The sequence below is a fragment of the Castor canadensis genome, chromosome 6 (genome assembly GCF_047511655.1).
Source record: "Castor canadensis chromosome 6, mCasCan1.hap1v2, whole genome shotgun sequence".
NCBI classification, from domain to species: Eukaryota; Metazoa; Chordata; class Mammalia; order Rodentia; family Castoridae; genus Castor; species Castor canadensis.
This window is the reverse complement of record NC_133391.1, coordinates 133,027,140-133,039,523: the sequence shown is the minus strand read 5'-3', so window position 1 is coordinate 133,039,523 and position 12,384 is coordinate 133,027,140. Positions and strand designations below refer to the sequence as shown.

General features: G+C 38.7%; 1 protein-coding gene across 1 annotated transcript; it reads left to right on the top strand.

Moving 5' to 3' along the window:
• Nucleotides 1–220: 220 nt before the first annotated feature.
• On the top strand, nucleotides 221–9,182 carry Gzmk (granzyme K). The gene is made up of 5 exons (XM_020161774.2): nucleotides 221–422; nucleotides 685–832; nucleotides 5,883–6,033; nucleotides 6,768–7,037; nucleotides 8,811–9,182. Exons 1-5 carry the CDS (start codon nucleotides 353–355, stop codon nucleotides 8,970–8,972), a joined length of 801 nt encoding a protein of 266 aa, XP_020017363.2. The 5' UTR covers nucleotides 221–352; the 3' UTR covers nucleotides 8,973–9,182.
• The last annotated feature ends 3,202 nt before the right edge of the window (nucleotides 9,183–12,384 follow it).

The window sequence follows — 12,384 nt, the reverse complement described above, 5'->3', positions numbered from 1 at the left end:
TGAACTCTGTCTGCAATCTCATTAGTTTCTTACAGCTTGGATATTTTGTATTCTTTCACCACAGAGTACTTTTATACGGATACTGGAAATGGTGGTCTCCAGAAATGAGTTCTTTATTATGCACACACGCACCTCCTTTAAAGGAAACCAAAAAAAAAAAAAAAACACTTAAAGTACAGACTTGAAACTCCCCAAGCTGATATACACTTTTAAAACTTAGGTGTGAAAATTTTTACCTCTACAGCACTTGGGGTGAGAAAGTTAAAACCTGCAAGAACAAAATAACTTCTTCAGAATCTCCTTCCTCATCAATCTAGTCAAAGTATTTCATCTGAGGTTCTAACTGTAGGTCATGAAAATGACGGAATTCTCTTCTTTTTCTCTGTTTTTCCTCATGGCTGGGGCTTATATGACTCAAGAGTGTAAGTATCTCCTTATTCCTACCACCTGGGAACGTTGGTGAATTTCTAGTGATATGGTGTTACATTGTACACACACAGGGTTTCACAACTATTTCTATTCCTCTCGGTCATTGCATCTTATACAATCATTGATCAGAAAAATTATAATGGCTATTAGGTAGGGTTGTTGCTTTTAATCTTTGAAAATAATACAACGACTGTCATCAGAAGAGTTACATGTATCTGAATCTTCTATATGAAATCTTTGGGTTCACTTTTCTAGGTTTCAACATGGAAATTATTGGAGGCAGACAAGTGCAGCCTCACTCCAGGCCATTTATGGCTTCCATCCAGTACAATGGCAAACACGTTTGTGGCGGAGTTCTGATTCACCCACAGTGGGTGCTGACAGCAGCCCACTGCCATCCTCGGTGAGTCCCTGTCACTTTTCTATGTACATGTTTTTCCTGTACATACATAACCTTGGATAAAGTTCAATTTATAAATTAGACACAGTAAGAAATTAACAATAAGAAAACAGAATGATTATAGCAATATTCTATAATGATAGTTATTTAAAACTTGAGAATTGTTATTTCTAGAATTTTCCATTTAGGACTTTCAACAGCAGGTGATCACAAGTAACTGAAGCCTCAGAAGGTTTTTGAGAACTAAGTAGTATCTATTTAACTACATTAACATGCTTGATGCATTTAATAAGTACAATGCATTTGCATTGCAGCCAATATTATTAGGATATGTATGAGAAGCCTGCTTTTCCAACAGGTTTTCAAACCCTTTAGTTCTTCTGCTCCATAATTTACCTCAGATACATATATCTGAGGCCTACAGTTTGGGAAACCCAGCCCTAAGGTACAACTACTTTCCCAGGTAGAGGGAAAAATGTATAGAGGAATTGTAAAAAGAGAAAGAGAGTGAGTCCATTTGGGGAGACGCTTAGAATGAGAGCTTCGCAGAACATGGAGCACAACCTCCCAAAGTCTATTTCAACCTGGGAATCTCTTGCTTCAGCTAATGAAGTATAAAACCCATCTTGGTTGCTATGACCACTTCAAGAGGAAAAGTAGAAGAAAGCTAATTTGATATTTGTTGTTCTTTTTGTTTTCTGGGGTTTTGTTTCTGTGTTGCCTGCCTGAACAGACTGAGATGGAGCTTTGTCCATTACAGCACCTCCCTTAAGAACTATCTTAGCCAGCTATCGCGGTGTCAGCTGTGTCTAAATAGCACAATTGAACTAACTTGCTTCTCCATGCTTGGGGGATGTTTTCTGATTGCTCATTTTAATGGAATCATTCAAACACACATTGAAAGTTTTGCAGATAAGAAGGGCATCTGTTTTATTTCTAGCCAGCAAGCTACTGATTTTCAATTTCATATGGTTACTTCATTTAACCACCCCTGCTTTCCCATCACCACCATCCTTTTCTCAATGACACTTGAAATTTTCATTCAGTGAAAAATATGAGAGTGTTCAAATATTGTACATTTTTTAAATGGACTATAACTCTCCAGACAGCTTCACTGACACATGTCTGACAAATGCTGAATGGAAAGAAGGAAACAAATTGAAGGTTTTATTTTTTTTTAACTAAGCCTAAAGCATGTGCATAAAGTCTCTCACAAATCATAAAGTGCTATAGGAAGATAAATAACACTAAATTTTAAATTTTGTCAAGTCCACTTAATTCAAGAAAAATGGATTTCCAAATTGGAGGAAAGAAATTATTTTTTAAAAGACTGAACTTGGAGTTTAAAAAAAACACTATTGCTAAATATCAGTTTAAATGGCTGGTTTATAAAGAACTCCAAAATATGTAGATCAAATTTCCTTTACAGGACATTTGGGTGTAAAAATGTAGGCAGATCAGTGCTTGGAAAAATATTAAGCCTTAAGAAATTCAAAATATTTATAAAACAGTTCAATGGTAGCTTCCCACAAATGTACTCACAAATGTCCCAAGGGAATAGTTTGCTAACCCCAGGCCTCTCTCTCAGTACTGTGGTGAAGTGGGCCAAATCTGGGAGTGCTCCTTTTCTGCCGCCATCAACTCGGTTCCTTCTTCAGTGCCGTGACCCATTTATTATTTGCCCCGTTGAATATAAAAGGAAATGGGTGCTGGGCATGTTAGGGCCATGTCATCCCAGGACTCAGGAGACTGAGGCAGAAGGATGGCAAGTTCAAGGCCAGCCCGGGCTATGTAGTGAGACCCTATCCTAAAAAAAAAAAGTAAGTAAGAAGGAAGGAAGGAAGGAAAGAAATGAGTAAAACCATCCTTCATAATCTCATTTTCAGAATTTTAACTAATCAGAAGCAAAACTCTCACCAGCTGCTGTTCACAGTCCTCTTAGGCACCCTCCAAAGCACCCTCTCATTGAAGCACGTCCACCCCTGTCACCTGCCTAGCACACAGCCTTACTCCATCTCACATACTCCCTCAGTAAAGCAATTAAACCTTCAGGCCAACTAAGCTCTAGCCCTGCCTACATATGCATCCTGGGGCTTCCACCTAGAATTCATGTGACATTCCAGGTTTGTTAATGTACCTGAATCTCAGCTTCTTCATGTGTAAAATGAGGATTGTAATACCTATCCCACTGGATTGTGAGGAGTGAGGGTGGGGCAGGGGGAGGGAGGGGAATGTGTAAAATGTTTACACAGAACACAAGACCTTAATTCATGTTATCAAGTATTGTTAGATTGTTATCTGTGTCTTCCATGGTAATAACTGAGGGACTAATCTGATGGTCCACTTGTATTGATGGGATGGGACTGGAAACACCTGCCTCTCTACTAGCCAGTTCCTTCCTCTATGGCAAGAGAGACCTCCAAGAAATAGAAAACTGCCTTTGCTGCCAGACCTCAGGAGTGGATCTAAGCTCAGCATCAAGATGGGCTGGCCAAGGAATAAGATGCTTAGAGGGGCTTGATAGAGGGCTAAAAGAAGAATCAAGGAAAGAGTACTTGAAATCACAAATACTGGATTTGGGTACTGAATCCCCAATGTATAAGCTGTGTCATCTTGGACCAGAGAATACCCTTTTACTCATGTGAAATACACACCCCATCAGCTTTAGCACTTAGAAGGCTCAGTTGAGACAGTGTTATAGCCATCTTCAGCAGACAATGAAAAGAATTTATCATAAGCAATATTCTGGCTCTGTTCTATATGTAATTCCCTTCCAAGTAAGATCAAGGTGGAACTCGGAAGACCTTGGAACTCGGAAGTTCCAAGGTGGAACTTCGAGAATCCCTGCGCTGTGCAGATGAATGACACTGCTATTATTACTTCCCCTCTATGCGAATTCATGTCTAGGTTTAGCTAGAGAGGTGGAATCCTAGAACACAGGTAATTCCACATATCCCCTGGGCAGAAAAAAAATCAACCTTGGTAGGACAGATTACAGTTGAAGGATATCTAGAAAGTGAAAATTCAGAAAGCAATTTGCTACTTAAGGAAATGAGTAAAAGATGAAAGACAGTTAGAAATTTCTCAGCACCCCTCCCTCATCAAAATCCACCTTCCACACCCCACATTTGCACTCACACTCCTCCTATGTGAGTTGTTTACACGCACACCCACTTTTCTGTTGGTGTGTTAATCCTGTGGTTTTATATCACCCTTACCTCCAAAGATTTGGGGTTAGTCGGTATGTTGAATTTGAATTTGAGTCAGTCCTAAGAAATCCAATCCACATCCTTTGAGAAATTTCATCCCCATTTTGATTTTGCAATAGGGAAAGTTTTCAACAAATAGAGTTGGAATTCCCAAAATAAACTCTTTTGATAGAAACCAAGAAGTGGTAATTCCAGGCAGCCACAGGTCTGCCATGTGCTAACCCTTCCCACTGCAGCTGTGTGCACATTCTCCAAACCTGAAACAATCATTTCTCCCATTTTCTGCACGTTTCTGTGCCCTTCTTAATTTTTAAGAATCTTTATTAATCTGTATACTGGAGTATGTATATTGTCACTGTATTCTGCCTTGATTACCTTTTCAAGTAGCAAAGAATACATAAATGAATGAATGTAATTATTTTTACAACCTTCCTTGCTCTGAGAAAGGATTTGAGGTAACTTCCACAAAGACATACATTTGAATGGGATATATTTGTAATATACAATGGCTCCAATATGCTGTCAAAATATCTAAAACAAATCATTACTGTTTTCATCATTGGCTATAAATGCAATTTTATAAAACCTACAGAAAATCAGATCAGTTGTGGCATTATGAAGCACTGGTACTAGAGCCAAGGATAAAAAAAAAATCTGTTTCTTTACCTGACTACTCAATTTGTACCCTATAAGTCTCTACAGTGAAACTCTCAGTGTATCTTCACTTCAAACTGGCATATATTCACACTTTGAGGAAAGTTTTCCTGTCTTGTCCAAATCCTATTTCTAATTGAAGGAACAGAACTTTTGAGCCCATCTAACTGCCTTGTAACAGGTCCGCATTGTCTGATATGAGATCTTGACATGCAGATGAGCAAATGAAGAATTGAGTCTATTTTAGTTGTTTATATGGAAAAGACAAAAAAAGTTCTGGAGATGAATGATAGTGACGGATAAACAACAGTATAAATACACTTAGTGACACCAAAATGTACACTTAAATGGTTAAATAGAATAGTTACATATTTTTTCTTATTTCTTTTTTAGTGGTAAATATTAAATTCTACATAGTAAGGGGGTTTGACGTGACATTTCCATAAATGCATATATTTTACCACAATAAAAGTATCCCTAATGGTAGTTAGTATAAATCTCAAACCACAACCTAAGAAATATAATTTCCCTTATTTTTATGTAAATGAACACAACGTTGTTGTATACTTCATCTAAGTCAATTAGGATTTTGCCCCCTTTCTGTTACAATCACGTATAAATTCACAATATTTTTTTGGTGGTATTGAGGATTGAACTCAGGACCTTGCACTTGCTCGGCAAATGCTCTACCTTATGAACTATGACCCCAGTCCTTCTTGCTTTGTTATTTTTGAGATAGGGTTTCACTTTATACTTGACCAACCTGGACCTCGATCTTTCTATTCATACTTTTCTTGGAGGTGGGATGAAAGGCGCATGCTACCATGTCTGCTTCTATTGGTTGAGATGTGGTCTTACGAAATTTTTTGCCTGGATAGCCTTGAACTGCGATCCTTCCAGTCTCCACCTCCCAGGTATCTAACATTATAGTCTTGAGCTACAATGCCTGGCAAATTCTGATAATCTTTTGCAATGCTGAGAATTGGGCTGGGGTAGCGTTGAGGGCAATCATTTGGCCCTTAGGTTATTAATTCAGGATGTAATCCACTGACACCTCTGTCAGTCCACCTAATCTTAAACAGGTGACCTTGGAATTTGTCTTTGTATGTTTTTGATTCTCCACCATCTCTGCTCTCCAAAGGAGGATTTGGAAATCATTGTGTTCCTTCCATTCTCTTTGCTTCTTTTAGGCTTGCTAAAGACCAGTCTCACGCAGTGGTTTTAGGAGCACATTCCCTCTCAAAAAATGAGCCCTCCAAACAAACATTTGAGATTAAAAAATTCATACCATTCTCAAGACTTCTACCAGATTCTAGATTAGATGATATCATGCTGATAAAGGTATGTAGCATTGCCTTCATTTTCTCCAACATGGTTCAGTTAGTTAAATCAACTGCCTGAGCCCATTTTGTTTGAGATTATTTTGATACATTCTGTAAAGGCCCATTGTTACTCCATGTACTGCCTGGAAACAAAAAATTAGCACAAATGCATCAGGGATATGTTTATACAAGGAAATCAATTCCGATGCTTACATACGTGGGGGAGAACATCCCAATAGGCCCAAGGATCCACATTCAAAGCTTTGTTCCCAAATGCTTTTCTCATTAGCAAGTGAAAAATGCAATGGCTGTTTATACAACAGAGCCAACCAAGTGACTTCAGGGACTCACAAGTGAGTTACAACTTAGTCTAGACCATACTTTGTCTATTCCAAACACAGTCTAGACCATACTCAAGGGTCTTATCCAGCAGGAAACAGCCCAGCCCTCAAAGTCATGACCTATGGATGTCATTCCACAGAAAACCATCCAATTCAGGGCAAAGGCCAGTTTGCTGGAGACTGGGCAGATTCCTGCTCCATATATGATTCCTCCCCCAAGCATCAGTGAGCTCCCCAGAGAACGGAGAGCACGTTCAGAAAAGCAACAGTCACAAGTACAGCTGCAGGCCACCATCAAAGTAGACTCAAGAGCAAGGGATGCCCTCAGAAGGCAGGGACCGCACACAGACAATGCACAGTGCAAAACAGAATGCTACTGGAAAGGATAATTTACTTGTTTTCAATCTGTCAGCTTCACACAGCCGCCAAACTCAACAAGCAAGTCCAACTGCTCCAACTGAGATCTAAAAACTACCTTAGAGATGGAACCAAATGCCAGGTTACTGGCTGGGGAGCCACTGACACAGCTTTACCAACCAACTCTGACACCCTGCAAGAAGTCACTGTTACTGTCATAAGTCGAAAAGTTTGCAACAGCCATAGCTATTACAACCACAACCCTGTTATAACCAAAGACATGATATGTGCAGGAGATGCCAGAGGCCAGAAGGATTCCTGCCAGGTAAGAGGCTTCATTCAGACAGGAGTCTGAACTGTAGTAAATGCAGTTCTCTATTTGTTCACTGACACTGAAGATATGGGGCCTGGAGAACAGGAAGCCACAATTCTAAAACTCTTCAATCCTGCACAGGGCCCTCTATTCTTTTCCATCTACCAATGTGAAGACCTTCCCCCAATGCTTCATAAGCACTCATTCAATGATTGTTAGTCAGGATAATAGATTATATCTAACTACTTTTACAGACTTTCCATGAGGTTACCGTCCTTAGAAAATCTGCCAACCCTGAAGTCACTATGGAGGATAACTTACCCAAAAAAGAACCATCTTTAAATTAATCAAGAGAGGGGTCTTCCAAGATTCAAATGCAAAAGCTCAAATACACACCATGTGTTTCTTAAATAATGTTGACTATCTTAGTCTATTTGGGCTTCTATAACAAAATACTATAAACTATGTGGCTTATAACAACAGAAATTTATTTTTCTCAGTTCTGGGGACTAGGAAGTCCAGGTCAAGGTGCCAGCAGATTTGTTATCTCATGAGGGCTGCTTTCTACTTCATAGATGACCTCTCTTCACTCTACCCTTCCATGGAGGAAGGGGTGAAGGGTCTCTCAGGCCTCTTCTATAAGGGTCCGAATCACATTCATGAGGGATCTTCCTCCAAAACCTAACCATATCCTAAAGGCTCTACCTCCCACTACCATCACCTTGAGGGTGAAGATTTTTACGTATGAATTTGAGAGCAGGGAACATTCAGACCATAACACTGACAAAATGGAGCAATAGCTATTATATTTTTCAAAACTATTTGTTCCTAGAGATAATAAGAAAAAAATCCTCATCTTTTATAGGTGGCTAAAATGTAGCACAAGTGGATTAGTATTTTTTAATTAGAGTACACTATTCACGTCCCATTATATTAAGCATTATTGGGTGGAGGAGTATGATGACTTCAGAGGTGTGAATCTGTGGTGCCCCAAGACTACCATCCTTCTGACCCTATCATCATGGATGACTGGCAGACAAAGTCCTGAAGTTTACAGGATGGCTGGTGGCAGAGGCAAAGACTGGTCTTCACATTTCAAGACCACCTCTTTGTCTGAAAGGCCACACAATTTCCTCTATAACTTGTTCACTTTTCCTGACAGAATTTAGTTATATCTTTTGTTGTTAGAGGGCTCCCCCCAAAAAAAAAAAGTCATCTCATTCAGCAAGTGCTTATTAACTGTGGTACATACATAGCATTATGTTCTACCATATGTGTGTTCAAAGAAAAGAGAAAAAAATAAGAAAGAAAACACAGTCCCTGCCATCAAGACATTTCCTACACTATATTCTTCTTTTCTACTGGTCTCAATGACAACTTGATTTCAGGTCCATTAGTACCAAAATGAAATTTACAATTTGGAAATTTTTTTTATTTCAGTGGATAATTTCAGACTTTATGTCTACCTGTTCTTTAACAAATAAGGCTCAGTAGTCACTGATCACTAAAGGAATGGGTGTAGACATAGACCTAGATGTAGATAGACGAGACATAAAATGGGCTAGACAGAGATAAGGTAAAAGTCATAGTCATAGAGACACAGAAACAGAGAGACAGACAGACAGACAGACAGAAGCATGGTCCTAGACAGACAGAGACATAAAGAACCTACACTAAGTAAGAGGTTGTGTCGTATACCCTTCAGGTCACAAAGAAACCAAAAACACAGATAACACCTTGAGCAGTTGGTGATACACTAAATATGTGCCCATTTCTCCTTCCCAGGGCGACTCAGGTGGCCCCTTGGTCTGCAAAGGTGTCTTCCATGCCATAGTCTCTGGGGGTCATAAATGTGGTGTTGCCAAGAAGCCTGGAGTCTACATCCTATTAACCAAAAAATACCAAACTTGGATCAAAAGTAAGCTTGGCCCATCTTGCACACATTAAGATGGCAAATGATTTTCTTGGATCTGCCAGTTACTTCTTTTTTCAATGATATGCTTACAGATGTAGTTGGATATAGGTGAAGCAGAACATAGTTGGGATAAATTTCTGTACCCTGGAAATTTATTTTGTTAAGGAACCAAGTTCTTTTTCACATGTCACTGATGCATTTTTATCATGCTGATTTCATTCTAAATAAAATTTAGAAAACTTTCTGTTTGTCTTGTATGGACACGAAGTAATATCCACTCTTCTTCTACCCACACTCCCCAAAGGATAATAAAGTGACTAAACAAGACAGTAATGGCATCACCTTCTACCGGGTTTACATTGTAATATCTGCTGAATCATACAAGTTATTCAGGTGGTTTTAATGATCAGAACATCTAACGTGAGATCTACCCTTTTAACAAATGTTTAAGTGCACAACACAGTAGTATTACCTACAGGCACAGTCATGTACAATGAGTCTGTAGAATTTACTCATCTTATAAAACTGAAACTTTATATCAGGTGAATAACAACTCCCCATTTTCCCAGCCCTTTGGTCTCTGGCAACCACCATTCTACTCTAAGTTTGGTTATCCTAAGTAGCATTTTTAAAATAATAAGCAGAAATACAAACACCCAACTCAAAAAGAACCATCAAGATCTATGCAAATATTTGGATAGTAATATAGTAATTATTTTCATTCACATTTAGCTTCAGAAAGAGTTTTAATGCAATGTACAAAAATATCTGCAATAAAAAAATACAGAATTAAAAATAAATTGGTAAAAGATTTGGGGGCAAAGGGAAATGAGAGTAAGAAAGAGCAGAGAAAAGCAGGAGTGCCCTAAGGCATCCAGAATGCAAAGAGTTTCTTCCTAAACATTTGCTTGCAGGATTCATATTTGGCTCAATGCTTGGGCCAAGGCAGAAGGACCAACACAAGCAATTATATGAATTGTGGCATCCAGAAACTACAAATAAATTGTCTACTCAGATGTAGGACCACTGGTTCAAGAACCGAAACTAACTTTCTTCCACACTCCTCTTAAGAAGGACACTGTGACAATGTGTGGGATCCCGTAAATAAGTACAATTTTTGGTGTCATTTTAAAAATACTAAAAAATAAATTTTAAAAAAGGACACTCTACCATGTTTTTCAGGCCCTTACCAACTGCATTAGTTCTAAAAACCTGAGATTATTTACAATACAATCTGTATAGACCTCTTGCTCAGAAATTAAGATTGAATAAGTGAGACAGTCCTGAAAGTCTGCATTGCTTAAAATTAATTCAGTTGATTCTGATAAATTGGAAAATCTGAAAGACAGTAATAATGAGCATCCTTAGTAACATCTTACAATAAGATAATAAGTGTCGAGGGACTTTTTATATAAATCCCACTGTGAAGTGATGATTTAAGACTGAAGTGCAAGTTACTGGAGGGTCTCAGCTGTGTTGGGGCTGTCATTATGCTGCAATTAAGTTAATAACAATTTCTAATTTGGGAGGAGGTCTCTGATGGGGATCAGGAGGTTTCTCCAATTCAACAAAGCCAAAAGATTCATCTGAGCCTCTATGTTTAGTTTGGATTTTAGGAGTTTAATTTGCTTTTTTCCAGGTGACATCATCAAGTTCTCTTACATGTGTATAGAAATGGATGCTTTTTTTTTTTCTCCTGATTTTCCTGTTAAAGAAATACCACAGGATTCTTATTGTGAAGCACACACTGACACACCCTCTTCCCCCAGTTCAGGTATTTTTAACTCCCCACTCCCCACTTCTTGCCCTTCAGTTCAAGTACAATCGGCCTCCTTCTTTGTGGCTGGCTTGGGGAATGGGCTGGTTTGAGGTTTAAGTGCAGAGAATGGTTTGAGGCCACTGCACACTGGACCACTCTGAGCCTTCAGGGCTGGATTCTTGTAAGTCTTCATGTCGTTGGATACATGTTTCAGGGCTATGTGGTACTCTCTCCCAGTTAATCTGTGCACAGTGCTGAGAGGGAAGCACATTATCACAGCCTGAATGGTTGGGAACTTGAGGAGTAATGAACCTAGAAGGGTCAGGGGGAACCCAGTTCAAAGACAGTCCAGATGGTAACTCACTCAGTTATTTTGCCACAGGCCCATTTTGCTCCAGGCCAGTCTGTGATATGGAACTCCTTGGGGAAGCCTGTAGCTCTGTCTACATACTCAAGTAAGCTTTGATACAGTCTCTGCATTCCTTGATGTACAAAGGATGTTTGTACAAAACATGGCAATCATTTCTTTCACCTATAGGCCAGCAATGGGAGCCATAGCCACCCAGTCCTGACAGGTGATTGTCCCCAAAATGGATGTTTTCGTTTGTTTATTTTTTGTCATAATTCTAAGAAATCATTAACCTACTATGCACTATGGACATCTTCTGAAGAGGAAGCACTGGGTAAAAAAAAGTAAACTAACTAAAATTATGGAACTGCTTTGATAATAAAGAAGGGAAAGACATTTCTTTAAATATTCCATCTCATGTAACTTAGATTCGCTAAAACTACCAGTTATGAAAAATACTGATTATTAAAGCCCAGACTGAATTCTACAAGGAAAGAGAATGAAAAATCGTAGATCCTGACTTCACTACTGAAAAAAAAATAATTCTGTATCTATTTCCTCTAAATTTTGAGTCTGTGAAGCATATCATCATAAATCTATAACCAAAAGGACTATTGAAATTGTCCTTGACCCAGCTAATGAGTATCCTGAAAAGTTGCCACTAAAACCTGGTTGTTGTATTTTGACTTTAGACTCCATGCTGTTAATACCCAATAGTAAAACTAGACTAGACAACAAGCTATGGCCAACCTGGCAACTCCGATATTGGAGGGTAAATAGTGTATTTTGACAAATAGCTAATGATGGTGTCTACAACTGAAAAGCATTCCTCATTCTTTTGTTAAACATACCAGTATCTCCCCAACACAGCCTAAAAGAATATAGTATTTTAACTTGGGGAGGTTTGTCTTTGAGAGGTTATGTGATTGTATGTAGCCTCAAAAAGAAGTTGAGAGTCAAACTGGAGATAATACTCAAATGTTCAAATCGCTCAAAGATTTAGGTAAAAATGTTTTGCTGTTGTCATTCTGAGTCATCCCACGTTTTCCCTCACCCTTTCTTCAGAAGAGAAGCTGATCCATGAACTCTTCCCCACAACTTCTCCTCATTCTTTGGCTAAAGAATAAACTTGCCTTCACTGCTTAATCAGTTCTTGGTTTTTTAATTGGAGCTGAGATTCCCAGAGGGAGAAAGAGCCCAGCTTGGGTCAGAAATTGGTATCATGACTTAGCAAAAAAAAAAAGACTGAAGAAATCAACAGTCAATCCTGTTGTGTCAACAGGAAGTCAATGTGTGAAAAAGTCTAAACGCAGGGCTAAATCACTCAAGAATGAAG